The sequence below is a fragment of the Carassius carassius genome, chromosome 12 (genome assembly GCF_963082965.1).
Source record: "Carassius carassius chromosome 12, fCarCar2.1, whole genome shotgun sequence".
In the NCBI taxonomy this organism is placed as follows: Eukaryota; Metazoa; Chordata; class Actinopteri; order Cypriniformes; family Cyprinidae; genus Carassius; species Carassius carassius.
In genome coordinates, this window is record NC_081766.1 from 13771756 (window position 1) to 13799618 (window position 27863).

Sequence of the window (27863 nt, forward strand, 5' to 3'; positions counted from 1 at the left end):
ACTAAAACGTATCATTGGGAATTTAAACATATAATTTCAAAATCATACACATTTTTATCAACTTTGCTATGGGGATTTCCTCCCATTTAGAATTGGGATTTTAACTACTGTTCAAAAGTTTGGGTCAGTAAAATTGATCTATTTTTAAAGAAATTAATATTTTGTTCAGAAAGGGTGCATTCAATTGATCTAAAGTGACAGTAAAGACATTTCTAATGTTATAAAATACTTTTTTCACAAATAAATGCTGTTCTTTTGAACTTTCTCTTCACCAAAGAATCTTGTAAAAAAAAAAAAAAAAGATATTAACTATTCTTAATATCTATAAAAATAACAAATGGTTCTTTAGCACCAAATCAACATATGATTCTTGAAGGATCATGTGACCCTGAAGCCTGGATTAATGACTGCTGCAAATTCAGCTTTGCCAAGTTATATTTTTTTATATATTCTAAATTATTATTATTTTATTTTAATATTTCATAATATTACTATTTTACTGTAACTGATGGCTAGGCTGCTTTCAATAAATAAATAAATAAAATAAAATAAAATAAAATAAAATAAAATAAAAAATAAAATAAATAAATAAATAAATATAAACTTACTATCCCCAAACTTTTGAATGAAACTAAACTATTAAAATACAACTAAATATTTTTTCAAATCAACTAGTTGAGTATCAGACAATCAGATGCTTTTCCAAGGTGTGTTCACAACAAAGAATGTGTTTTTATGTTCAGAAACAACTGGATGGAGTGCAACCGATTTTAAGAGCAAAATGTGTTTTTAAAATCAAGTGCATTTTTTCAAACAACAAAAATAGCTCTTCCACATTAAACCCATTAAACCATTTCTATATGGACCTCTCTTTGTACACGGTGCATTGTTAAGCTGGAGCTGAATAGGGACACCTTGTTCTACTGTAAATGTTTGTCTAAGGAGATTATATGGCTGTATGATTGATTTTATGAAACTGCTAGCAAGGAGTATAGCTGAAAAAGCCAAACAAACCCTTTGATTAGAACTGTCTCTGCATACTTTTTGCCATGTAGTTTATGCCAAGTAATCCTGCTTTGAGAGTTCACCCACTGAGTTAAACATAACATTGGGTTGTCGGCTTGACCAAAACCACAATTAAAAGAATCTGATGGTTTCTCTTTGTGTGGACTGACGTCAGCTACAACAACAGCACTGTGGCAGGACGCTCACGTAACGTCTCATAAGATCAAAAAGCCCTCTCAGACGTTCTCCTGTGGAATCTAGCCCAAGATTAACTGACAGTCTGAGTGAACAGGGACACGTTTCTCACAGCAGATGTTAGGCACCTGTTAGTGCTAGTCACAGTGAGACCCTTAAGCTTCAAATCACCCCCCTGCCATCTCCACAGGACTGGTATTCAGGGTCTCTGTCCATTTGAACTGAAAGAAGATACAACAAAAAATTGTTTGAACTGAATGCGCTAACCTGTGTAATGCTTCACCAGCTTCTGTAGAGTGTCAAACTGAGCTCTTGTGGTGATGTAATAGCCTCCGTTGTCAAGCTTTCGGATTTTGTAGTGTTTCACATTGTCTCCCTTCATCTCATCCCAGTCCCGTATTGAAAGAGAGTAAGCCCCTGCCAGGAGGAGAGGAAGGAATGGGTTCAACATTTTTCTACTTTGGTTTGTTTCTGAGTACAAGTGCTGTGCATGTCTTAAGATGGATTGCGATTCACTTACCTTTAGTGGTCTCACTTTCTCTGGCCAAAAAAGTGCCCCGCTGGTTTCCGGGAACCAGTAGCAGTCGCTCAGCATCTTTACGACCCATTTTGCCAAAGTACCATCTGTGAGATAAAAATAAATGAAAATAAACACTTGCCCAGCCATGTTAAAGCAGAGTTTGTGGAACATACAAAAAAGCCTTATGACAACTCAACTAGTATAAAAAGAACCAGCAAAAAATATCTGATGAAGAACGTGTTATTCTCTAAAAGAAAAAAAAAACTGCTAATAAATAAATTATATATACACACACTGGGGAGGTTTCCATTATAGATTTTTGCAAAACTTTGGCGATATTTTATAAATGTTGATAAAAAGTATTGCGAAATGAAGGCATTTTCATTAACCGATGTTATGCTACTAAACAATTCTTTACTCTCGCTATAAGTCATGGCAACGGATTTTGGCTACACTAGTCATTATATTTAAATGGAAGGAGGCATATGCGTGTACCTTGACAGAAGCAGACGTGTGCAGTGTAAATAGTCTGAGCATTAATGGCAGGGAAAGATCCTTATACTTAGGAGCAGCCACATATGAAGTGTTTATTGGAGTTTATAGTACACTGAGGAATGATCATATGACTTTTTCCGTATGCCATGTGACCTGTTAATGCGGAAAAACAGTTTCCATCGCAGTTTTGTGAATTATTCCTTTTTTTCATTGCCTAGAAAACCATCTCATGCAAGGAAAAATCTTGTCTGAGATATATGGGCATTTCTGTGAAATTGACGCATTTCCATTAGGTGTATTTTCTATTCGCAATTTGCGAAATTTTAAGGGTAATGGAAACGCACCTACTGTGTATATATACTGTGTATATATGTGTATAATTTATATAATTGAAATAATATCAATTTGAGCAATGGCATTCAAGTAAAAAAAAAAAAAAAAGCTAATAAAATTTAGCAGCAATATCTCAGATAGTGTAACTTATTCTGTCAGTTGTGCAACCTTTTCTTTCAGAGGAGAAAACTCAGCCAGTGAACTTTAATGAGCATCATCTTTTTCTACCAGAGACCTTCGTATTGTAACATTATCAAAGAACTTAATAAAATAGGAAAATATGTATTCCAAATATTTAATATAGGCTATATGAAATTGCACTAGTGATGGTTCGTCCGTGAACGAATCTTTTAGGTGAACGAATCGTTCTCGTTCAGGTAATCCACTGACTTATATTTCTCATTCACTGTAGTTCCTCCCTCCACAGCAGCGCGCGAGCACGGTGCTATTAGCAGCGCATGCGCAGCTCGTGAACAGCTCTGTGAACTGTTTCATCCTGTCAAAGAGTTACTCAAGATGTGACAGAGCATGTGATTTGTTGAATGTAGTGAACGAAGCCGCCCTTCACTGAACGAGATCGAGAGATCTTCTCATTCATGAACGAGTCGAATGAACTGATACATCTCGTTTATGAACGAAAAGAATGAGTATACAGGGTCTGTGAGCCAAGCATGTAACTCTCGATCAGCAATCAGCAGATACAAAGCGCAGTTATAGGTGCTGTGCAGATACGCTCGTTTTCATATTTAGCATACAGAACATAACTCCACGTTTAATCCCCAATTAATGTGAATATTATATATGAACTGTCTGACCAAACAATTAAAATGTTAATTATGCAAGAAAACCTCGTGCTTTGTTCATCTGAACAAATTATTTAAACTATTTAAAGCGATTATGCACACATTTTAGTAAAGCCAAATCAGTTTAGTAAAGCCACTAATGCAGCCTTCTCGCTGTAGTGCTTTTTTGCTGCGTGCGTGAGGAGAAAAGTACACAGCCGTCCATAGGGAGGCACTGGAAGCGTGCGTTGCACACACCAACATGAAATACGTCTCTTACAAATCTGGAACGCAGTCATTCTTTGAAGTATCGATACTAATAAATTTAGGAATCGTGATGTTTTTAATTTCTGAGAATCGCAATACTTTTGAAGTATCGGTGCACCGTGCAACACTAGTCTCTAATGCTACAAAAATTTGACCAAAAATATTGTACAAACAGTAATATTGTGAAATATTACTAGATATTATTATCAGTAATATTAGATTAAAAGTTTTCTATTTTAATGTATTTTAAAATTAAAATTATTCTTGAGATGGCAAAGCTGAATTTTCAGCAGTCATTACTTCAGTCTTCAATGTCACATTATCCTTCTGAAATCATTCTAATATGCTAATTTGGTGCTCAGATACTGGTTTGGTGATCAAATAATGATTTGGTGCTCAAATATTTTTTATTATCATTAATGTTGACAACACTTGTTTTGCTTAATATTTTTGTGAAACGATTACATTTTCAGGATTATTTAAATTACAATATTTTTAATTTCTGTCAAAAATAAAAATAGAAAATTGCATTACTGACTCCAAACTCTTGACTTGTATCTTGAGGTGTATATAAAGGATTTAAAATTGGTTATCTTGATATTTTTCCTAAAGCGGTTAAAATCATTAAGGCATACTTCCAGTCTATTTTTACTAAACGAACAGTGAAGAATGGTATTTAATCATGTTAATTCATTTGAATTTCTATGAACCGATAAAGATATCTTCGCTACAATATTATACATGAAAAAAAACACACAAAGACAAAGACTTTTACAAACAAATCACAACTGATTCACTGAAACAGACAAATTTAAACCAGAAAATATATCGATAAAAAATGTTCCAAGTCAAAACTGTAAAATTAAACACTGCTATTTTTCATTCTACAAATGTTTTAACCAAAGAATAAAAGCAAATGCTTGTACAAACAAGCCTAACAGAAAAAAGGAGGAAAAGAGCCAGAGTAATATGTGCGAGAAGGAGCAACACTGAAAGAGAAACAGACAAAGTTTGTATCTGAAAAAGAGAGGCTTTTGTCTTGCAGTCACGCGTTTGTTGGTGTTTGTCAGCACCAGCGCTCCGGGAGAACGTGTGACCGGCCATCACGCTCTCTTAATTATGGCGTGAAGCGATGAGATGATTGGATAAGCACAGGAGGAGAGGAGTTACTTACTCTTCCGCTTGGATAGAGTCTGCAGGGGCCACGTAATTGCTGGGAATGTAGCCCTTATGCCCCGTGTTGATGGAACGAGCCTCCCACCAGTCTCCCTCTCTGTGGGCCGAAGCAAAAGACACAACCGAGTTATCAGGTTCAAGTCCTTCACCGCAAACTGAAAACAATTTAGCAACAAGCGTCTGCAGGCAATGTTATCAACACATTAAAAATGCAGGGAAGAGAAGGATTTGGAGGTGTATGATTAAAACGTCAGAGTCATTAAACTGGGAAAAAAATTGAGCTGTGAGCGTTTACAGAAAGCTAAACCTGGCTGGTGGATGAACAGATGGCCCATTATAGAAACGCATTAACCCAGACAGATTTCGTCCTCGATGAACACAATGATGGATTAAAAAAAGGAAATAAATAAATATATCCCACCAAATTTCATTCTTGTAGCTGGATTATTTTACACATACACATGTCGCCCCGGGGTGGATATGGGTGAACGAGCAGAGCTGAGGAACTCACGTGTTGTTGATAATCTGAAATCTATCGCCTTTCTTGAAGGAGAGGTCATCTGATGTCCTGGCTTCATAATCATATAAGGCCACAAAGAAAGTTACACCACCTGCAAGAAAAATCAATGCAGGTTGTGTAAAGATGCAAATCAAAGGTTCAGACAAGCAATGCTATAATGGCATGCTGATAGCTAATAGACATGCTGAATGAAGCGTCCACTGATTCTAGCCGGCTTGCTCTTCACTACATCAACAATGGGATTTTCACCAGTCTGGTTTATGGATGGCAGAGCTGAGATGGTTTTGAGTGAGAGGGGGGACAAAAGGAGCAGGTTGGATTAAACCCAAGCAGGCCCCCGAGACCAGATTATCCATTAGCGAAGAACAGAGGGCTGACCCGCTGATTACATCCGCTATGCCACACACAGATCTGCCAGGTCAAGAAGCCTAAGGGGTATGACGTGTGCATGGGTGCTGGTGTTCCTTCGGTTTAGCTAATAAATGGGATCAGGTTTGAACCTGTTGGTAAAGTGTTAACGCTGAGTAATTAGGGTTGTTGCAATAGCAAAACTTTAGTCGATACTGCTACAAGTGAAGTTTCTCTCCAGCAGAAACTTCTCTATACCAACTACAAAACATTCACCAAGTGTGTGCAAACACACAAGGAACTTCTGTTTTATTTTTAAGGATACATATATGACATGAGGACAGAAAGAACAATTAAATAAGACTAAAGAAAGAAAAATAATAATGTGGTAAATTCTGGAACAGAAGATTTATGCACAGATTTGTGCATTATTTACTGTACAATGAGATCTATAGTGTAAAATGTAAACAGTTTAAAATGGTTACATTAAATAAGAAAATATGTATTTTTTTTTTGTTTTGTTTTATATAATTAGAGTAAAATGTACAAATGCATGTGTACAAATAAACACACACACACACACATCAAAGATTAATAATATTGTAAAAACAAAATAAGATTAAATTCAAACAAATGGAATGTGGTCTTTAAGTATCTCGGTTAAGTAAACATAACATATTTGTGCCAAGTAATAAAGTCAACAGCCAGCAATAAAGAAAAAAGAAATAACAGCATCAGCAACCAGCAGTTTTCTCGTTTATTTTGTCAATCTTGTTGATCAATATCAACATAAAAGATAAGAGAGAAAATAGATTTTTCCTAATTTCTATCAGGCCAAACTGGATTGAGCATTTAAGCGAAGGCTATCAGATCAAATGCTGCCTGAAAAAGCAGATTTGTGAACAGCATTAGCCCTGTGACAAGACATGATGTGATAATTACACAATTTATAACCCAACTAAATAAAAACTCTGCACTCACAGAGAACACACAAAGATCTTATTATTTGGCTTTTCTAATGTAGACACATATCGCATTTATACCCAGCCTCTCGGAGTAAGAGAGAGAGACAGACTTGGACTCAAGAGATCTCTTCACAGCACTGCCTGAAGCAGAACAGAGATATTACCACTTAACAAAGAGGAAGAAATCACATTAGTTCCCCTCGCATTTATTTAGGCCTACTACAACTGCAGTTTGTAATTCTGATTTAATGAAAAACACTGGATCTATTGTTTTAGTGTTCTTATTTACATGACATCTGGCTTACATGAACTCTATCTTTCAATAAAAGTGCTTACATATGCAAACAAAACACCAAACACAACCTTTATCCTCATGATGACCCTGAAATATCTTATTCAGCTCAGTGCTAAATAAAAAATAACATGCATTTTGTATGATTCCTCTTATTTTGCTAAAATAATTTTTTATCAAAACTGTGTGTGTGTGTATATATATATATGTGTCTTAGAATTTAGAGCAGGAAATATACTAAAAAAAAACATATATTTTTATTATTTTCATTTATCCTTCACGTATTTTGTATAGAGCTCTGAGCTCATAAAACCTGGAATGGAGAAATGTGAAGATCTGAGGTCAGACCTGGTATCAGGCATCTGATATTGTTTCTTAGGAATTCTTGTTTCCTTAGAAAAGGTTACTTCAGAGATACAGTCAGAGCTCTTATCACTCGTCCACTCACCTGTGACAGCACCAGGGAAGGGGTTGCTCACAGCAACAGTGGAGAAGGACGAGGAGGCGGCTCCACCGAAGGGTGTGATGACAGAGGAGGAGCCACCAAACGGGGTGAGCCCAGTTGTGCGGCTGTTGTAGTTATTGGTCGGGCCCTTAAGGGCAGGTGACTGGCCCATCTGAGTGGGGTCTGGTCCATAGAGACCCATGTGTGACCCAGGGGTGGGATTGGTGGGATCTGGTCGGTACTTCTGTGTAGGACCCTTGTCCTCTTTACTCTTGACACAGCCCATAGTCAAGCCTGTGGAGAGATGAGTTAATATTTACCAGCGCTCAAGGCAATTTTGCAAAAGGAGTGCAATCTTGATCTATCACAGCAATTGCAACACTTTATGGCTACAATCAAAACAATGTACAAAAAAAAAAAATCACACCAGACTGTTGAGATTCCCTGAGGGAGACTCTTTGCACACAATGGACCCTTTTCATAGACTCTGGTGTGATTTCCATATTATTAACATTTCATATTATTATCAATCTTGAAAGGAGTTACCAAATTTTTTGTTTAAAAAAATTAGCTAGCGGGACTCCGTATTCCGTAACTTCATAGTCTTCACTGAATGAGCACTGACTTAAAACATTTTGATATAATATTTCATGTTAAACATTGAACATAGATTAAAAATTCTACATGCAACACAAGTAATTGTATTTTTATGAGAACAGTAACAGTAAAGAGACTTAAAAGCAATTATGGATGTAAAAAATAATGTAAGTACTATTGCGATTACTAAAGTAAATACTATGTTCTTATACTATTAATTAATGCAATTAGTATGTTCAGATGAGTGTGTCTTCCCTGTACCAGTTAACATTTAGTCTGTTTTTGTTTTAATTTAGCGAATTTGTAAGCAAGTAGAGTTTAATTAACATTATACAATGCAGATAAAAAATATGTCACTTGTCAAACAAGGAACGTGTTTTCACAATGAAGGAAACCTCAAATCAGACCTCAGCATAAGCATCTGCTTCCTGATACTAGCCAACTCAAAACTGCTTTCAACAGATTTGCCGTCATTGCGCAGCAATGCAAATGTCCGAGTTAATCACACAGGCATCCTTTGACAGCGATCCATGTCCCTAACAACCCAACCCAAACAAAAGTGTCAGGACGTGTTGAACGCTCAGTGTGGTCAATGTGATAGAAGGGCAATACCCTCGCAGACAGAGCTTCAGAGAGATGATCGTATAATCTCCAGACGCCCCGTTCGCTGCTTGTGTTTCTGCCAGGCCTCTTTGTCTGGGCTGTACTCGGCACAACGCAGGCACACATGTGCAGGGGAATGAGGAATGCGAGTGTGGCCTTGAAGGAACAGGTGGCCCTGAGAGGAGGGTTTACGAGACACAGCAGGGCCACTCACAGATAGCTTGGAGAAACATACTATGAAAGACAACAAGATTTATAATGCAACAGTCATTTTGGAAGTAAAAATCACATTCATTTCCTCCATACGGGAATTGTACATTTTGAATGAAGACTTTAAAGAAAGACCTACTGGGAGCTACTTAGTTGTTCATCAAAGGTATACTTTTGTTGAAGGCATCAGGAATCACTATACTGTATACCATGTTCCTGGTGAAAAACTACCAATCAGAGAATAAAACAAGTATTGTTGCACAGTGCACCGATACTTCAAAAGTATCGCGATTCTCGGAAATTAAAAACGTCACGATTCCTAAATGTATTAGTATCGATACTTCAAAGAATGACTGCGTTCCAGATTTGTAAGAGACGTATTTCATGTTGGTGTGTGCAATGCACGCTTCCAGTGCCTCCCTATGGACGTCTGAGTTTTTTTTCCTCATGCACGCAGCAAAAAAGCACTACAGCGATTTGGCTTTACTAAAATGTGTGCATAATCGCATTAAATAGTTTAAATAAATTGTTCAGATGAACAAAGCACGAGGTTTTCTTGCATAATTAACATTTTATTTGTTTGGTCAGACAGTTCATATATAATATTCACATTAATCGGGGATTAAACATGGAGTTATGTTATGTATGCTAAATATGAAAACGAGCGTATCTGCACAGCACCTATAACTGCGCTTTGTATCTGCTGATTGCTGATCGAGATTTACATGCTTGGCTCACAGACCCTGTATACTCATTCATTTCATTCATAAACGAGATGTATCAGTTCATTCGACTCGTTCATGAATGAGAAGATCTCTCGATCTCGTTCAACATAGCACATCCGTCCGTCACATCTTGAGTAACTCTTTGACAGGATGAAACAGTTCACAGAGCTGTTCACGAGCTGCGCATGCGCTGCTAATAGCGCCCTGCTCGCGCGCTGCTGTGGAGGGAGGAACTTCAGTGAACGAGAAATGAGAAAAGAAATGTTACTTTATTTGCGGGCTGGGGCGGGCCAAATAATTTCATAAAAGCGGGACCCGCGGGTTGGAAAAAAAACCCGACCCGCGCATCACTAGGCTGCATGTGCGAGCACGATACTGTGGCCACTGCTCCACGACTGGTAGAAAAAGATGACGCTCAATAAAGATGACGCTCATTAAAGTTTTCTCCTCTGAAAGAAAAGGTTGCACAACTGACAGAATAAGTTACAATTTCTGAGATATTGCTGCTAAATTTTATTTGCTTTTTTTTTTTAACTTGAATGCCATTGCTTAAATTGATATCATTTATCTTTTTACATTTATCTTCTGAGTTCAGAAACATTGTTTAATATAATCGCTGTTCATATTTTTATTCAAAGTTCAGAGACTAGATAAATTTATTACTCTTATGTTTCTTATGATAACTGAGATAATGCTGCAAAATTTATTCTTTCTTTACCTTGAATGTCATTGCTCTAATTTATTTTTTATATTTTGATATTTCATATTTTGTTCAAATGTTTAATATATCTGCTGTTCATATGTTCATTTATTAGTGTGTTATATGATTAGACTGTTGTCCCGGTTCTAAAATAAAGCACAGCAATGATATTTGAGAGTGTATTTTCCCTTTTCAGGAAAAGTATCGAAATCGCAATTCTTGACTAGGTATCGGTATCGAAACAATAATTTTGGTATCGTGACAACACTAAAAACAAGCAACTCTCAAAAAGTACCGTTTAGAATTTGTATGCACAAATTGGTGTAAAAATTATTTTCACTCCGAAATTGCAAGCAAATTTCACAAATAACTACAAAAACAAGTAAATAACACACTGAATGTAACATTACATTTTTAAGAAGACTGAAATTTAGCAAAATGTAATCCAATAATTTTTTTGTTACAATTGATGAATTGATTGAGTAATTGATTTCCAGGTGCATTTATTATAATTTTTATTTTTTATTTTTTTTATATTTGTATGCTCAGTTTTTATAATTAGCTTATATAATTACCAGAATATTTTAAACTGTTACCATTAACAACAAACTATTTAAAAATATATATAAATTATACATTTAAAAAACAAACTCATTACTGGGTAAGGCTTCAGTATTATGACAAAAAATTAGTATTGTTGATTGTTTAAGCTGCAAGATCCCTAACATCTTTTCTGCTCTCCGTTGTTTATGATAGGAGAATTTACGAGTGCACAGAATTCAGTCAGTGACCCTGCCTCATAACGGCCTGGTTTGGTTCATGGCCTGTAACTTGTAATTAAAAACCCCTATTAGGAAAAATACTTGCATAACCAGGGCTACAGAAAAAGTGGGTGGCCTCTGTTTAACTTTATAGAAGGGAGTATTTCAGGGTTTGAAAATGGACAAATTCAAGCAGAACAAAAGTACTGAACAGTGGTTGAGCTTGTGTGTTTAGCTTGAAGTGGGTCAAACATGTCCTGACACGGGAGCTGTACCTGCCCCCTTGACCCTGTGAGGAAAAAGCTAGAAAGGTGTCACCTCTACAAGACAGGATAAGCCAATGACGGGTGCTTGCAAACACGCCAACATAGGCTTTAATCAATCCCATCTCCGAGAAGCGGAGGGCAGGAAGTAACTGGAGAAAGATCTGACCTCTGATGGAGTCATATAGAGCTCAGCACTACATCATCTGCTTCTAATACCCACAATGTAATTTCGAAGACTGGGCCCAAGGGGACTGCGGCATCCTTTCAATGAGGAGAACATTTATACGAATTCCTGACAGATGAGCTTCAGTCCATTCAACCTTGACCTCTGCTAGAATCAAGCATAAGAATCCTTTACAAATCCGATCTACAATGAGAGCAAGCGACATGAGGCCAGTGAAACTACACTGCTCCCATTATAAATTGCAAAAGTGACGTCACATGCCTGCAGTGGACACTGATTTGTGGAGCGTGATGGTAGCGATTTAGTTTTGTAGCATCACTCTGTGCCACTTGCTGTCAATGTGGACACAGTGTTAAATAATGTTGTTGGATTCAGACTTATAATGTGGAACCAAGGATCTGGTCTCTGAACACAATCTAAGCTTTGTAAGTGAGCTGCTCAGTGCTCAGTGTGTGACAAGCACACAGAACTGATGGAGTGGCCGAGAGTGGCCAATAGCCAATACCAGCAAACTTTCAATTCCCAATTTTGATACCACTCCTATATTTATATATATAAAAAAAAATAAAAGTAAAAAAAAAAAACGCACCAGGGCTACGGACTGAGAAGTAATGGTCACATATTGCGACCATTTTTTCTGCCAGTGAGTAATTATTGTGAGCGGTCTCACGGCCACCACGTTATTCAACTCGTAAACACTGCCATTTCTGTTGCATTTGAGAAAGATTAAACGGCAAACAAAACAAAAGGGAAACTAAACCATGCTACTAGTTTGAGCTGTGCAGTGCGGGCCGCAACACAAACAAACTTTATCAGATCTCAGAATGGCTTTACTTGGACAGCACGGTGCTGTGAGATCCAGTGAGAAGCGTTTGAATTTGCCACAGAATAAGATTGCAGCGAGATCTAATGAAAAGCATTCAAATTCTGCAATGAAATCTGTCCTAAATGTTTCCATCACTTTAAAGGCATAGTTCACCCAAAAATTAAAATTGTATGTTTATCTGCTTACCCCTATGGCATCCAAGATGTAGGTGACTTTGTTTCTTCAGTAGAACACAGAAGAGGATTTTGAACTCAAACCGTTGAACTCTACCGACAACGAACACAAAATCGTTTTCAAAATCGACAAAGAATCGTCTGCGATTTTAACATCGATTTTGTGTAGATTGTCAGTGAATTACGGCTCGGTGTAGTAAATGCCAACCAGTGTTGCCAAGTCTGTGGTTGTTTTTCATGTCCGCGGGTCGAAGCGACCCCAATACAAATAACGTGATATTTAGCACCTAAAATGCGAATTTTACCAAGGCAACCCTGCTAAAAAACTTATACTGTAACCCCGGGAAGCAATTTTTATCGAGGAACCTCCTGGAAGCGCGATTGGACTAGTTTTGAACTAGTTTTGAGAAGCAACTGGGCAGGATTTGTTGTGAAAACCTGGCAACCCTGATCCGAATGCATGTGCTGGAGATATACTTTTAATTACAGGAGCGTCTTTACTGATGAGATGTGCATGAAAATCGCATTCGATTTTTTGCACAGCCCTACCATATACCAGATTAAACCATCACCCTCTAAAAGTTCTTTATTTGAAAAGCAACATGAGTGACAGACAGATTGAGAAGAGAGTATATTTCAGAGAGTGGGTAAGAGAGAGACAGAGGACTGGAAGAGAAAAGGCCGAAACAGAAAGTAGTTTGCAGATGTGTGGATTGTTGTCAAACAATGGGAGGTCTGTGCCTGTATAGAGGGTTGAAAGTCCATTAACAGTGTGTACACATCATTGACATGAACAAATTGACCCTATTCTCTATGCTCTGATGAACTCTGCACTGTACATCCATGTACATTTTCTCATACACACAGCTTGTCTGAAAGCGGGGCAAGATGGGTCATATATTCACAACCATTAACCTAAAAAATGAAGTCACCAAAACTTGCTCAGCAATCAGGGTTGGACAACAAGTATTTAAAGGGATAGTTCACCCAAAAAAGAAAATTATGTCATTAATGACTCACTCTCATGTCGTTCCAAACCCGTGAGACCTCCGTTCATCTTCGGAACACAGTTTAAGATATTTTAGATTTAGTCCGAGAGCTCTCAGTCCCTCCATTGAAGCTGTGTGTACGGTCTACTGTACATGTCCAGAAAGGTAAGAAAAACATCATCAAAGTAGTCCATGTGACATCAGAGGGTCAGCTAGAATTTGTTGAAGCATCGAAAATAAATTTTGGTCCAAAAATAGCAAAAAAAATATGACTTTAGCATTTCAGCAATGTCATTTCAGCATTTCAGCATTGTCTTCTCTTACGGGTCTGTTGTGAGCGCGTTCACTGCAATGTAGTGATATCCAGACAGAAATGGTTCTTGACTCGAGAACGAGTCATTATCTGGCTCGGCTCGGTGTTCATCTTCTGTTCTCTCTTCACAGCAGTCACACAGCACAGCAGATTTGGGTGAACTAACCCTTTAAGAGAACGCTAGGAGGTTCAAGGAACTTATTAGGCCAAGTTTACACCTGGAATGAAGATGTGATTTGATCTGCTTTCAACCACTTCCAGAGCAAAATGCATCTGATCGGATTGCTTTCGTAGTGTGAACAAGCATGTGGTTGAAGGTGTTTGGACAGCCACTAAAGACGTCTCCTCTCTGCCTAATGACCTAATTCTTAAACATTATGGGATGTGTTGCTGAAGCTGCTGCTCTCCGTATCATTTTCATGTGTTTTAATGTAAACTGTGCAAGCTTTTTTTGCCATACCAGATTGAAAGTTCAGAAAACAGGGGGCTGAAAGCTGAAAGGTGTAAATGAGAATGTGTTTCCCTGTTCTACTTGTGATGCGATTGACCAAAATGCATTTTAATATCAGGCGTAATCAGGGCCTTATCTTCTTATTGACCTTTAGTCATTTCCTCCATGTTCTCTGTCCCCAAAACTAGAACAGAACAGAAGCTTAGGCTCATTATGAGCTTTAAGGGTCATTTAGTGCTGTTTAGTCTAAGTGCAATGTAGAAGAATAGCCCCAGTGTGAGGGTGCGTGGGGTTCCTCATTTCAAATCCCCCATCTGAGTCCTGAAGGTATTTAATCCTTGCACAGTCTAATCTTCTAGTGGACATCATGGCCCCCGGTGGCGCTGACATGGACCCAGACCACACCAACCACGCAAGGTCACTGATGGAAGCAGACAACTCAAAATAATTCATAAAAGAATGATGGCAGCACAAGGCAGAAAAGATATCCCAAGTGTCCTGTAAGATATCAAAAACATGAAAAAAGGCACATGGTCGAACAAGTCTACTTAAGTGCTCTCCAATTCTCAAATCCACTTTCAAATCCAAATCTGATCCTTCATGTTGTGCACAACACAAAGTGCTAACAGGGAAATCCTGGGTTTATCGAGGGAAGCTTGGGTGTGTGAAACGTGTCTTCAAAAAAAAAACAAAAAAAAAAAACATAATCGATAGGTTTTGGATTGCCTTTCAAAACCATGCCAAAAATAAATAAATAAATTCACTCTGCTACCTGTGATTCTGGGGAAAAAAAATTGAAAAAAAGATCTAAAGATTTAAAAAAGAAAAAAGAAAAAAGAAAAAAAAGAAATTTGGAAACCCCTGTAAAACAATTAAAGTTTCACAGTCTAATAGTAAATGTTTTGTGAAATGTTCAGTGAATATAGATGTTTGAGAGACAGATAAATAGAGCACAATGACAGGGTTTATTCTTTATAGTTATCCATTACAATGACTTTTTTTAGGGAAGTCAGTGAGGCTAGGCAAAGGGTCATAAATCTCATTGACCATGCCCAGTTGTTAAAGGTCCCATCTGTTAGGCAGTGTAAATCAACCCAAAATGGTTAGCAGGTTGGCCACTTGAACTTTAAGAACTGAACAGCTGAACAACCGAACAAGTGGCCAATATTTATTAAAGGAATATCAAATGACCCTCGTGATTACAGCAATATAAACAGCTGCTAAAACATGTGACTAGATGGTCTGATCGATAAACTACAATAGAACATAATGAACTCTACCAGGCTAACAGGAATTGAAATCAAACTGAATCGAATTAAGTTAGATTGGATTACACAAGTTTGCTGAAGCTTTCATTCATCCACCATCTGATCCGGCTGGGCCTGTCAGGGGTAAGGTCATACATACCATTTAGTGTTAAGTTTGAGGCCAGTAGGATTTTTTTATTAATAAGTATTAATACTTTTATTAAGCAAGGATGCATTAATCAAAAATGCCAATGAAGACATTTATAATGTTACAAAAGATTTCTATTTGAAATAAATGCTGTTGTTTTCAATGTTCAACATTCTTAAAAAATGTACCACAGTTTCTACAAAAACCAAAGGACAATGAAAACTGGAGTAATGCTGAATATCAACATTGCCTTCACAGGAAAAAAAATGTTTAAAAATAAATTAAAACAGAAACGAGTTATTTTAATTTTTAACAATATTTTACTATGTTAAACAATATTGGTTAGCATAAGATAATTCTACCAAAAATAAGTAAGGAATAACTGATGACGGGTCATTGAAATATTTAAAAAGAACCTTGGGTGTGCATTATTTTCAGATAATTTAATGGACCGGAGTCAATTATTGTGCTTATACTATGGTCACCACACCTAAAGACATTGATCAGATTGTATGTAAAGACATCCATCAGGTTTTTGCGTGTAGTAATTTCTTACGTATCTAATTCAATGCCTCCATTGTCAATTCCAAAACACTGTAATTAGTCAGTTTTATCTTATCGTTTACTACAGTCGTGGCCAAAAGTTTTGAGAATTGCATAAATATGGGAAATTGGAAAAGTTGCTGCTTAAGTTTTTATAATAGCAATTTGCATATACTCCAGAATGTTATGAAGAGTGATTAGATGAATTGCATAGTCCTTCTTTGCCATGAAAATTAACTTAATCCCCAAAAAACATTTCCACTGCATTTCATTGCTGTCATTAAAGGACCTGCTGAGATCATTTCAGTAATCGTCTTGTTAACTCAGGTGAGAATGTTGACGAGCACAAGGCTGGAGATCATTATGTCATTGGGTTAGAATGACAGACTTGACATGTTAAAAGGAGGGTGATGCTTGAAATCATTGTTCTTCCATTGTTAACCATGGTGACCTGCAAAGAAACGTGTGCAGCCATCATTGCGTTGCATAAAAATTAGGGATGTGCACGGATAGTCGAACATTCGAATATTCGTTCTGCTCTAATTATTCGATAAATAAAAATGATATTCGAATTTCGCATAAAAAAAAAAAAAAAAAAAAAAAGTTCACAATAAAACCTAATTTGGTCACTTTCTGTGATTCTCCACGGCATATTTGAAGGTGTATGCAAGCAAAAAATAATTAATTAATGATTAAGGGGCCATTCACATATCAGCTTTCTCCTTCTTTCCAAAGCGCTCGGGCAGAAGTGCTCCTGAGGCGACGCGTTCTCTCCATGAAGACGCGGGAATTTCAGCAAAGGATAAATGGATTTGCAGCACAAAAAAAAATCGCTTTCAGTAGCTCTGCTACTAAATTTATTTCACAATGGCAATCCATATACAGCTATGATCAGCTGTTCCTTTATCTTGGCTGAGCTTTCAACGTTGTTACAGGAAAGGATGAAGCTGAATGTTTAGTTCTTGTCACATGACCTGCGCTGCGCTTGCGGCATTCTGAAAGTTGAGATGTTTTTAACTCGATGCTGTGCGGACGCGCCTGGAAATAACGGGACCGCGTCGCACCGCGTGCGCATCGCGACCGCATCGCTTCCATTATGAGCGCGCATACCGCGCGCCTACATTGGAAATAACGAACTTGAGCATGCAAAAGACGCGATAAGTGAACGCCCCCTAAAAGAACTGCGGTCTTCTAGTACTTCAAATATGCCGTGGAAAATCACAGAAAGTGATCCAAGACAATTGTTGCAGCATCTCTCAAGCAACGAATAAACACCGCTAACTTGGAGAATGCAGTGAAAACTCCTCTTCTCGCGTCTGCCCTAGACCCTCGGTACAAACATCTCAGGTTTCTCGATGAAAACATGAGAGAAGTAAGAAAAAAAAAGAACATTTTCCTTGATGCGAGTGGTGCGGATGCAGTCGCCACGATGAAGAAGATGCAATGCCCACTCGTCAGAAAAGGCTGAGCCAGTTCTCCAGCGATGATTACACAGAATCCAGCCGAGACGAGTGGGAACAGTTCTTGCTGGAGCCATGTATTCCACCAGATGAGGATCCCATTCATTGGTGAAACGAAAACACGAAGCGCTTCACAAAACGTATTCGCTTAGCACACCGTTATTTGTGAGTCCCGCCAATGTCTGTGCCGTCAGAGCGTGTTTTCTCCGCGGCTGGCCTTATTGTTAACAGACTAAGGAGCCGACTTTCCCCCAATCATGTTTACATGCCCGTATTTCTTAACAAGAACATTTGAAACAATAGAAAAAAAAGCAAAAAAGATTTGCTGACAGTTTAAAAGTTAAGTGTAAGCTACATTCAGCTACATTTTTTTTGCTTTTAATCTGTACTTTTGTTTGTTTGCACGCATTGTTAAAGGTTTTCAGCTACAAAACACGATGTGTAATGTTCAAGCTTATTGTAAGCTTGTTCAAAATGACGAAAACAAATGTTGCTGAAAAATAACGTCTGACTCATTAAACTTAATTTAAATAAACAAATATTCGAATATTCATTTTTGTGAGCTCAAATATTCGAATGTGATATTTGTGGAAAACCCCCATCCCTAATAAAAATGGCTTCACAGGCAAGGATATTGTGGCTACTAAGATTGCACCTAAATCAACAATTTATAGGATCATCAAGAACTTCAAGGAAAGAGGTTCAATTCTTGTAAAGAAGGCTTCAGGGCGTCCAAGAAAGTCCAGCAAGGGCCAGGATCGTCTCCTAAAGAGGATTCAGCTGCGGGATCGGAGTGCCACCAGTGCAGAGCTTGCTCAGGAATGGCAGCAGGCAGGTGTGAGCGCATCTGCACGCACAGTGAGGCGAAGACTTTTGGAAGATGGCCTGGTGTCAAGAACGGCAGCAAAGAAGCCACTTCTCTCCAAAAAAAACATCAGGGACAGATTGATCTTCTGCAGAAAGTATAGTGAATGGACTGCTGAGGACTGAGGCAAAGTCATATTCTCCGATGAAGCCCCTTTCCGATTGTTTGGGGCATCTGGAAAAAGGCTTGTCCAGAGAAGAAAAGGTGAGCGCTACCATCAGTCCTGTGTCATGCCAACAGTAAAGCATCCTGACACCATTCATGTGTGGAGTTGCTTCTCATCCAAGGGAGTGGGCTCACTCACAATTCTGCCCAAAAACACAGCCATGAATAAAGAATGGTACCAAAACACCCTCCAACAGCAACTTCTTCCAACAATCCAACAACAGTTTGGTGAAGAACAATGCATTTTCCAGCACGATGGAGCACCGTGCCATAAGGCAAAAGTGATAACTAAGTGGCTCGGGGACCAGAATGTTGAAATTTTGGGTCCATGGCCTGGAAACTCCCCAGATCTTAATCCCATTGAGAACTTGTGGTCAATCCTCAAGAGGCGGGTGGACAAACAAAAGCCCACTAATTCTGACAAACTCCAAGAAGTGATTATGAAAGAATGGGTTGCTATCAGTCAGGATTTGGCCCAGAAGTTGATTGAGAGCATGCCCAGTCGAATTGCAGAGGTCCTGAAAAAGAAGGGCCAACACTGCAAATATTGACTCTTTGCATAAATGTCATGTAATTGTCGATAAAAGCCTTTGAGCCGTATGAAGTGCTTGTAATTATATTTCAGTACATCACAGAAACAACTGAAATAAAGATCTAAAAGCAGTTTAGCAGCAAACTTTTTGAAAACTAATATTTATGTAATTCTCAAAACTTTTGACCATGACTGTATATTTATTTGCTTGGTCAGTCAGGGGCGAAAATCTCATCTAAATGTTGGGGGGACAATAAACATAACATTTCTCACGAGCAAGTTTTGAAGGGGACACCAATAAAACAGGCAAGATTGTACTTGTGTACAGAGAGGAAAGCCTTACTATTGCATGGAGAACGTTCCATTATCCTTCTTCTCAAAGTTTCTTTCTGGTTCAATGAAAAAGCTGACTAAATTGACCATAACATTCTGCAAAACATTTTTTTTTTGCAATGTTTTTGAAGTTGTTTACAAAATCAAGCCACCAAAATACAATGGAATTTGAACTAAACTTCAACTTTTATTTATTTGTATAGCACATTTAATAGCAATGTTGTTGCTTCACAGTTATAATTAAAACATGAATATATAAAAACATTTGCCATGCCTAGCAAAATGAAGGCATACACACTCTTAGACATACATCCTCACACAACTGTATAGTGAGATCGGTATAGACGTGAAAGAGGGGAAAAAACAATTATTTATTACGTCAATGACTGATTTGTTCAAAAAGTGGATTCATTCAGTAAGGAAACACCTCCTCATTGTGTTTCTCAAAATTAGTGCTGTTACTGCTGTAGATTAGTTTTCAATTTTTTTTGTTGGTGAAATAGAGCTAAAACAGGCAATATGGTGCCTAAAATACACTTAATATTAACTTATTGTTTATTAAATTTTTATAAAAATCTAAATCACATTTGTTATGCTAATATCTGGAGAACAACTGCACTCTTATTGTGATGTTATATTAGATTGACTATATTAAATGAAGTAAACCGACTAAATCATAGTGAACGCGGGAAAATCTAAATGCGCACCCGCGCTAATCTAATCTAACGTACAAGACTGTGTGTATGTCGGTGGTGAAGTGAGATGAAAATGGGAGCAGGCAGTGGACCAAAGCAATGTGAGGCAAAGCAGGGAGAACTCGAGATGTTTAAAACTTTTTTTGTTGTTGTTTTTGCTCCGTTTGCATTTGTATTGTTTTACTACTTACACAATTAGTTTAACTACATATCATTATATTTACAATACACATATTTCAATTATATTTTAGAGGGGGACAACCCTCAGATAGGGGGGGTCCGGACCCCCCCAACCCCCCCGCGATTTCCGCCTATGGGTCAGTGTGGGTTTTGGTTCTTTTCTTGTTGTAGGCTGTAAGGACCTTTAATATAACAGAAATTATTTGGTGAAGTGATATGGATATGTAATGCAGTCAAGCTATGCGTTTCCCTGAAAATAATTGCAGACCTTATAATGTTAATCAGCCAATCAGATTCAAGCATTCAGCAGCCCTGTAAAATAAGAAATCTCACAAAACCAGTCATAAGGGTAACTTCTCGAAATGTGGATTTATACATCATCTGAAAGCTGAATAATTACGCTGTCCTTTGATGTATGGTTTATTAGGATAGGACAATATTTGGCCGAGATACAACTATCTGATATCTGGACTCTGAATCCAAATTAAGTTCTTAGCAAGGCATATTACTAATCAAAAATTAGGTTTTGATATATTTACAGTAGCAAATGTACAAAATATCTCCATGGAACATGAATCTTTACTTAATATCCTAATGATTTTTTTGGCAAAAAAGAAAATCGATCATTTTGACCCATACAATTTTTTTTGGGCTATTGCTAAAAATATACCCCAGCGACTTAAGACTGGTTTTGTGGTCCAGGATCAAAAATGGAAACAACGGAACTTTGGGACCAAAGTCATTCATGCCTTTCCTTCTTAATGACATATCATTTATAAATCATATTACACAGCAATCATTCGACCCGCATTCTAATCAACCAGTCAGTGATATGAACTCTCTAATTTTGAGAGATCTCATTATCCCCTGAGTGCTGATAAGAACCTCGAAAAGCACTCTGTTAGAATCATCAGCCCTGCTGCTTCAATACATGACTGAAGAGAGTGAGCTGACAACCTAGTGTCCTTGCTCATGGCGGCTGTACGGTGACATGGTTAGTGAAGGTCAGACACATTTGCACACAGACCCGATTAAGTCTCATCATCTGAATACCACATGACATAAAACATGGGGCCACATGCTAACGCTAGTCAGATCAAATGGATTAAGGGCAGAAAATCAACAGCTCTGCAGAGATCGATGCATGTTGTTTGAATGTATGCTTACTTCATAGTCCGCAGTGGTACGTGTCCCAGGTCTTGATCACTGCATTAACAATGACTAGGATTTAATAGTGCATTACCTGAAGCATGAGTACTACTGAAGGTGATACTTTCTCCAATCTAAATGGTACAAGGTACTGGGTAAGTTCACCCAAAAATGAAAACTTCTCATTCCTTATTTCTGCATCCTTGTTTCCTTTCCTTACGTCTTAGGTCCACCAGTCAAAGGATGCGAGAGAAGGATGCAAGGAAGAAAATGAGGATGGAGGAATCGAAACTTATTTGTATATTGGAATATTTTCATCACTCAAGCATCAGTTCAAATGGCACGCGGAATGGCACGGAATTTGCCAAATTTTGAATGAATTAATCAAAAATAGGTCATTGCACTTACATCAAATCATAATATGGACGAATATCTGTAAATATTAAGCCGGAATAGTCTATTTAAATATGATTCCTGCTGCATGTTCTGCGTGTCTCTGTTAATGAATGGAGCAGAATCGTGTCTTCATTCATTAAACACACGGAAACGCACGTGAAGCTCGCGGTGATTTCAGCGTCTGCTGTCTCTCTAAATAAGGACGTGAACACATGAACAACATCTCCAGAACTGCTCTGACAGTCACTTCATGAGCATTTGACCGTTTGATTTGAGTAAAACTAGCGTCACATCACATACACAGAACTGTAAAGGTATGTCAACCCGTCAAAATAAAAGTCTGGTTAAAGACTATTGTTCAGCAGAATGTACATAGCCTACTACTAAAAAGGTAAAAAGGTTTTTTAAGGTTTAATCACACAACATTTCTTCCATGTTTTATTTTTAATAGTAAATCCCATTTGTTTACCAAAAAGTTAAGTTAATTTTCAATAATTAAAAGATAAATTAAATTAATGTTTTATGTGTTTAATGTGCATCTAAGAAAATGCTTTATTTAAAACCCTTTAAAACTTTATTGTCATTGTTCACAGTACAAGTACAGACAGAGAAACAATGGGTAATAATAAAATGTTTATTTTTTCGATGTATGCATTGCATTCTATGCATTTAAAAAATAAAAATATTTTTTTTTCTAAAAAAGGAAACTTAGTTGTTCACTTTAAGAGACCCAGGAGTCTTATTTTCTCTTGCATAATTAATATTGCACTTTAAGCAAAAATACATTTTATCCGATTACTCGATTAATCGATGGAATTTTTGGTAGAATACTTGATTACTAAAATATTCGATAGCTACAGCCCTAGTTCAAAGTGTCATCAGCTGTGTTTAAGGGATCTACCCTTAAGTTGTTGAAGTTTAGTTATACAAGAAATTAATAATATATTAATAGATCAAGATGCCTTGTTAAAAACAAATAAATGCATGGTTTATGAAAATTGCAAAGGTATAAAAAATTCAAATTGTTGAATGTAACAAGGAGAATTTACAGATGCTTCAGGTTTTTCTGCATAGAACACACCTGTATATCTTCGCTCATAGCTCCTCCAAAAGCTTCCTCACTTCTTGTTCCTCACAGCGCAAGTAGAGAATTGAGATGTCTTTCAAGATAGCTAACTTTGATATCAATATCCGGGTTACAGGCTGGAGAATGGAAGAGCGAGGAAATGATGAAGCATCAATTAGAGTATTGATAAGCACCCATATCATGTCTTTGCAAACCTCTAACTCTAGATGGTGCCGGCTGATTGGTCTTTAATGCAAACTGATGATATTCACAGTGTTCAAGTACTTGGTACAAGGCTGATTGGTTCATGTTGCATGTGCAGCATACTGCTTTACATTTAAATGGCTGATTACCATTCACTAGAGCAGTGCTTCCCAAACCTGTTCTGGAGGACCCCCTGTCCTGAACATTTTGCATGTCTCCCTAATCAGACACACCCAATTTAGTTATTGCAGTCTACTATGAGCTGATGAGTGGAATCAGGGGTGTAAGATGAGGGAGACATACAAAAGGTGCAGGGCAGGGGGGCCTCCAAGACAGGTTTGGTAAGCGCTGCACTAGAGCATTTCTCAGCACACTTTCAGAGTTCATCTGAAACCCTCCACCTTCCCCAGCTCCACCTGTGTAGATCTGCTAGGGGTTATTGTATAAACTACTTGTGCAGCAGCAGTATGTCTTAAATACTCACATCACCGTATAAGTGTATGCATTGGCAGTAGCAAGTTCCTGTACTTGCAGTGCAGCGGCAGCAATAATAATTGACAACAACCACAATAACCAAAAGCAGCAGCAATTCAACAGAGTAGCAGATCTATTCCTTCAAGAACAAATGCTTGAACACAGCCATATCAATTACCATGCTAAAATCTTCAGAGTTGTCATTAAGGAAAATAAAATATTTTGAAAAATGTATCACCCGTTTTTGTTCACACATTGAAAGTCAGTGGGGTCCAAACCACATTGGACCCTACTGACTTTCATTGTATTGACAGACAAAATAAATAAATAAAGTTTTTTTTTTGTGTAACAGGTTTGGAATGACATGAGGGCAAGGAAATTATGCCATTTTTTTGTGTGTGAACTATCACCAGCTATAAATATTGTGTCAACTAACAAATGAACACACATTACCTGTAATATCACGCCAACAAGGAAATGGGGAGGTGACTTCAAAATTTTTGGCAGAAAGCAGGCAGGTGGGTTAATCCGCCTACATCAATGAAATCTGCTCTTTCAAAGCAGGCTGTCCCAGCACTGGAGTTACATAACCAACTATACAAGTCTGATCTTGTACAGTTCTGTTGTATTCCATGTCCACCACATGCACAAACAACACACTGCAGCCAGGAATGGTCATGAATTTAAAAGTGAAACCTGCACTTTTTCCATTAAACTCAAAAAAAAAAGAAAAAAAGAAAAGCCTACAAAGTCTGCTACTTCTAACCAATCAAAGAACAATTCCATGGACATCCAGAAAGAAAGTTCTCTCGTTGCTGTTTTGAAGAACCCACAATACTTTTCTATACTTTGTTGATCATGTCACTGCCTGCAGACATTCCTGATCCCAAACTATCTCTGAGCTCTAATCCTAAAGTAGCACTTTCTGGTTTTCAGTGAAATCGCTGTGTTAGTAAATACAGAGCTTGGCTAAGCTGACTGCTGAACATAAAGTGTAACACTGTAGTTGATCTGGCAAACTCACAGCACTGCAGAATGGCCTAATCACCATGGCATTCTGCTGCTGCTGCCAATCAGAGCCAAACAAGGAGGGGGACAAACTTCCTTCCGAGTCCATTCATACTACAAAAGGCACCTGCTATGCCTGTCAAAGGCTGGAGTAAAGGGTGAGGAAGGACAGAAAAAGATGGACATGAAAGATGCATAGACCCATAACGGTCATAGTCAACCCCCTATTAGAATCATGAATATGTATAGTAACATCTTTGGCAAAGACATGTGTTTGTAGTCAATGTAGTATTACTTTCAACACCTGCACTGCATATTAGTGAATAATAGTGCAGAAATAACTTCAGAATGACATCACTGATCACTGTCATTGTATGTACACAGTCTTCAGGCTAAAATCCCTCATTTTATAACATTTACATGGTCTTCCCAGTGATTTATGCTTCCTCATTGACGTGTGTGTGAATAAAGGATCATAAAGGGACATGGAGTGTAGACAGTTCCTGAACTGAGAGTGGGAAACTTCAGAACGAATCCAATCCAACAAGCTATTCATATGTTTAGTACATTGCTTAAAACTGGGGATTTTCTGGTTTCAGGCCCTTGTTTTGGTGGAAAAATTCAACAGAATTTCTACTGTATAATCAGCGCTGTCAAAAACTAATACATACATATTCATGTTGATCTTGAGCATTAACTCGTTTGATGCTGAAGACTGCTGCAATAGTTGCTGAAAATTCAGCTTTGGCAACACAAATTTAATTTTGAAATATTACAATTCAAAAGACTTATTTTAAATTGTAATAATTTTTCACAATATTACAGGTTTACGTTATTAAACACAATCTGTCCTGAAGACTGTTTGGCTATATTTGTCTTTTAATATTTTGATGTTTTGTGTGTGTGTGTGTGTGTGTGTGTGTGTGTGTGTGTGTGTGTGTGTTTCAAGTTTTGTTGTTCCATTAAAATTGTTTTTGCAATCTTGTAATTATTACAGGTCACTGAGGTCAAATCTTCATATCATATTTGGGGATCCTTTCAATTAACAAGCTTGAAACCCACAAAATGGCCATAACCTGCATGACTCCGTGGAAATCAAAAGGAAATCAGTGGATCAAAAGGAAACAGATTGGAGAGCTGAAGATGGTATATCATCATTCCCTTTACTCAGAATCAAGTCCGCGTCATCCAGTGGGGCAGAGGTTGTGCTCACAGAAGGATTACTGAAGGAGGATTATTCAGGCGCTTGCGCACGGAGGAACTCGGCTTTGTTATGACATCCATTTCATTAATTATTCTATGTAAACAACCAAAAATGGTGTGAAATGCCCGGATGTTGTGAGTACCTAGACACTGGAGTGGATGGTTAACTGTGAAAGACCTACAACAAACCGGAAATGTCTGTTGTTAAGACTGCACAACTGATCACGATTCCCTCTTAAACTATTAAAAGCGAAAACTGTTGCGAAAACTTAGCCTACATAGTTTACAGATAAAGTATTACACTATATCAAAGCGAGTGGTTCACACACTGGTCCACACGAGTCGCACCGTGTTCCTTGTGGCGCCTATATGCAAACTACAGGCCTCCACTGTGGACTTTTGTCTACAAAATCCACATATACAGACAGACATGCGAGAATAGTTCAGTTTTTAAAGTACTGGCGGGTTACAATAACATCCGATTAATTGCGAACGGGTCGTTTCGCGTTTTCTCGGAAAATCTACAGTTCATGTGGGAACTTTGGAGGAGCCACGTTTCATTCTCGGTCTGTGTGCAAGAGAGCACGGTAGTCGGGAGCTCTTTTGAGAAACATAACTAGTCCTGGGACAAGAAAGTGTCTGTTGCAGGGATTTAAGAGAAAACCCTGAACTAAGCGCCTACTGTTGTTTTCAAGCACCACAAATCACACTCGTTTCACACAAGGCGAGAGACTAGGCCATTTGAATACACTTTCACGAAAGGAACCAAATCAGTTTTCTCACCTTTGCCGAATCGGTTCTTCTTTTTTCTTTCTTGAGGTTACATACGCCTTCCGACCGCTTCGTCCTCAGTAAATGTTTCAGTGTAGCACTTAAAGTGGTATTGTGGTTTTCAACTTGAAAATCACAGCCTGTCCCATTCCTTTGCCATGTAACGCCTCACGAGACGTGATAAATAAACGCTGTGTCCAATAGAGGGGAAATCCGTGATAGATATTATTAATCCAGTCACGTTACTTGGTTTTGTTCTTGTGTTGCAGTAAAAGGAAAAGAGTAGCAGTGACCAATTCTAGCAAACAAAAACCTTTAAACCGGAACCGGTAGAGATTGTGTGGCTATGCTACAAGACAAAAGCCAGCTCTAGGAATAGTGGATGGACTCCCGCAGATGTTCCCCCTCCCTCCGCTCTGAACTGGTTTAACTTGCGCCAACGCATCCCACAATATGGCCGCCACAGGGAATGGGGAGCGGGAATAAATCACAGTTTCTCAGTTGACAAGTAGAGGATAGACCATGAGCCATTGATATTTTAAGTCGAATAGTATTGTCGCCTTTGTATTAAGCCAACATAAGAAAACCACTAACCGGCACATTGTGTACGGTGTTAGATCAGTCCTATGGCGCCCCCGTCATGTGGCCTTAAATCACTGCAGCTTTCTAGGATTCGTTTACGTTTAGTAGTGGGCCTACATCCTGGACACATTTTTATTTAAAACAGTTTACATAATCATTTTATATTAGGCAAGGACCTAGTGTAAGTATATGTGTCTAATATAATTTAGTATTTTGCAGAATCTGAATATTTCTGTTTTGGTGTCAGCATTGCCTGTGCGTGGGGAAGAAGGACCAAGTTCAAGCCTTTAAGTCCACTCCAGCTGTAATATCAAATTTAGTATTTTAATGACCAGAACTTTTTAACTGTTTACCATATGTGTAAGAAGAATTAATTTAAAAAAAAAAAAACTTGCCATTTTAACTATTTTGGCTTTATTCAAACTAGTAAGGTTGGAGTATAGCATCTGAGTTCGGAATTGTGTATATTTAGCAAATTATATTACTTCTTGGTTGTCATAATTTTCATGAATGGTTAATTTTATAGATTATTTGCCAACTGATTTTCAAGAATATCTAATAAGATTTGTGCTTCAAATGTTTTAAAACGTCACTAGACACCAGTGCACTTTTTCCATGAAATAATGTATTTTAAATGTATTAATGAATTTATATAAATAATAAAACATGGAAGCTCAAATGTGTGACTTTTTGAATGTCCC

General features: G+C 37.8%; 1 protein-coding gene across 1 annotated transcript in view; it reads right to left on the reverse strand.

Annotated features, from left to right (window-relative positions):
- The window catches only part of LOC132154864 (tyrosine-protein kinase yes-like), a 37139-nt gene extending 9955 nt beyond the window's left edge, over window positions 1–27184 (reverse strand). The window contains exons 1-6 of the mRNA XM_059563580.1: window positions 26593–27184; window positions 7347–7637; window positions 5285–5384; window positions 4772–4870; window positions 1721–1824; window positions 1468–1617 (exon numbers count right to left, since the gene is read on the reverse strand). Of these exons, the coding sequence (XP_059419563.1) occupies window positions 1468–1617; window positions 1721–1824; window positions 4772–4870; window positions 5285–5384; window positions 7347–7629 (736 nt within the window). The 5' untranslated portion in view covers window positions 7630–7637; window positions 26593–27184. The remainder of the gene's footprint in view (window positions 1–1467; window positions 1618–1720; window positions 1825–4771; window positions 4871–5284; window positions 5385–7346; window positions 7638–26592) is intronic.
- Window positions 27185–27863: the final 679 nt, after the last annotated feature.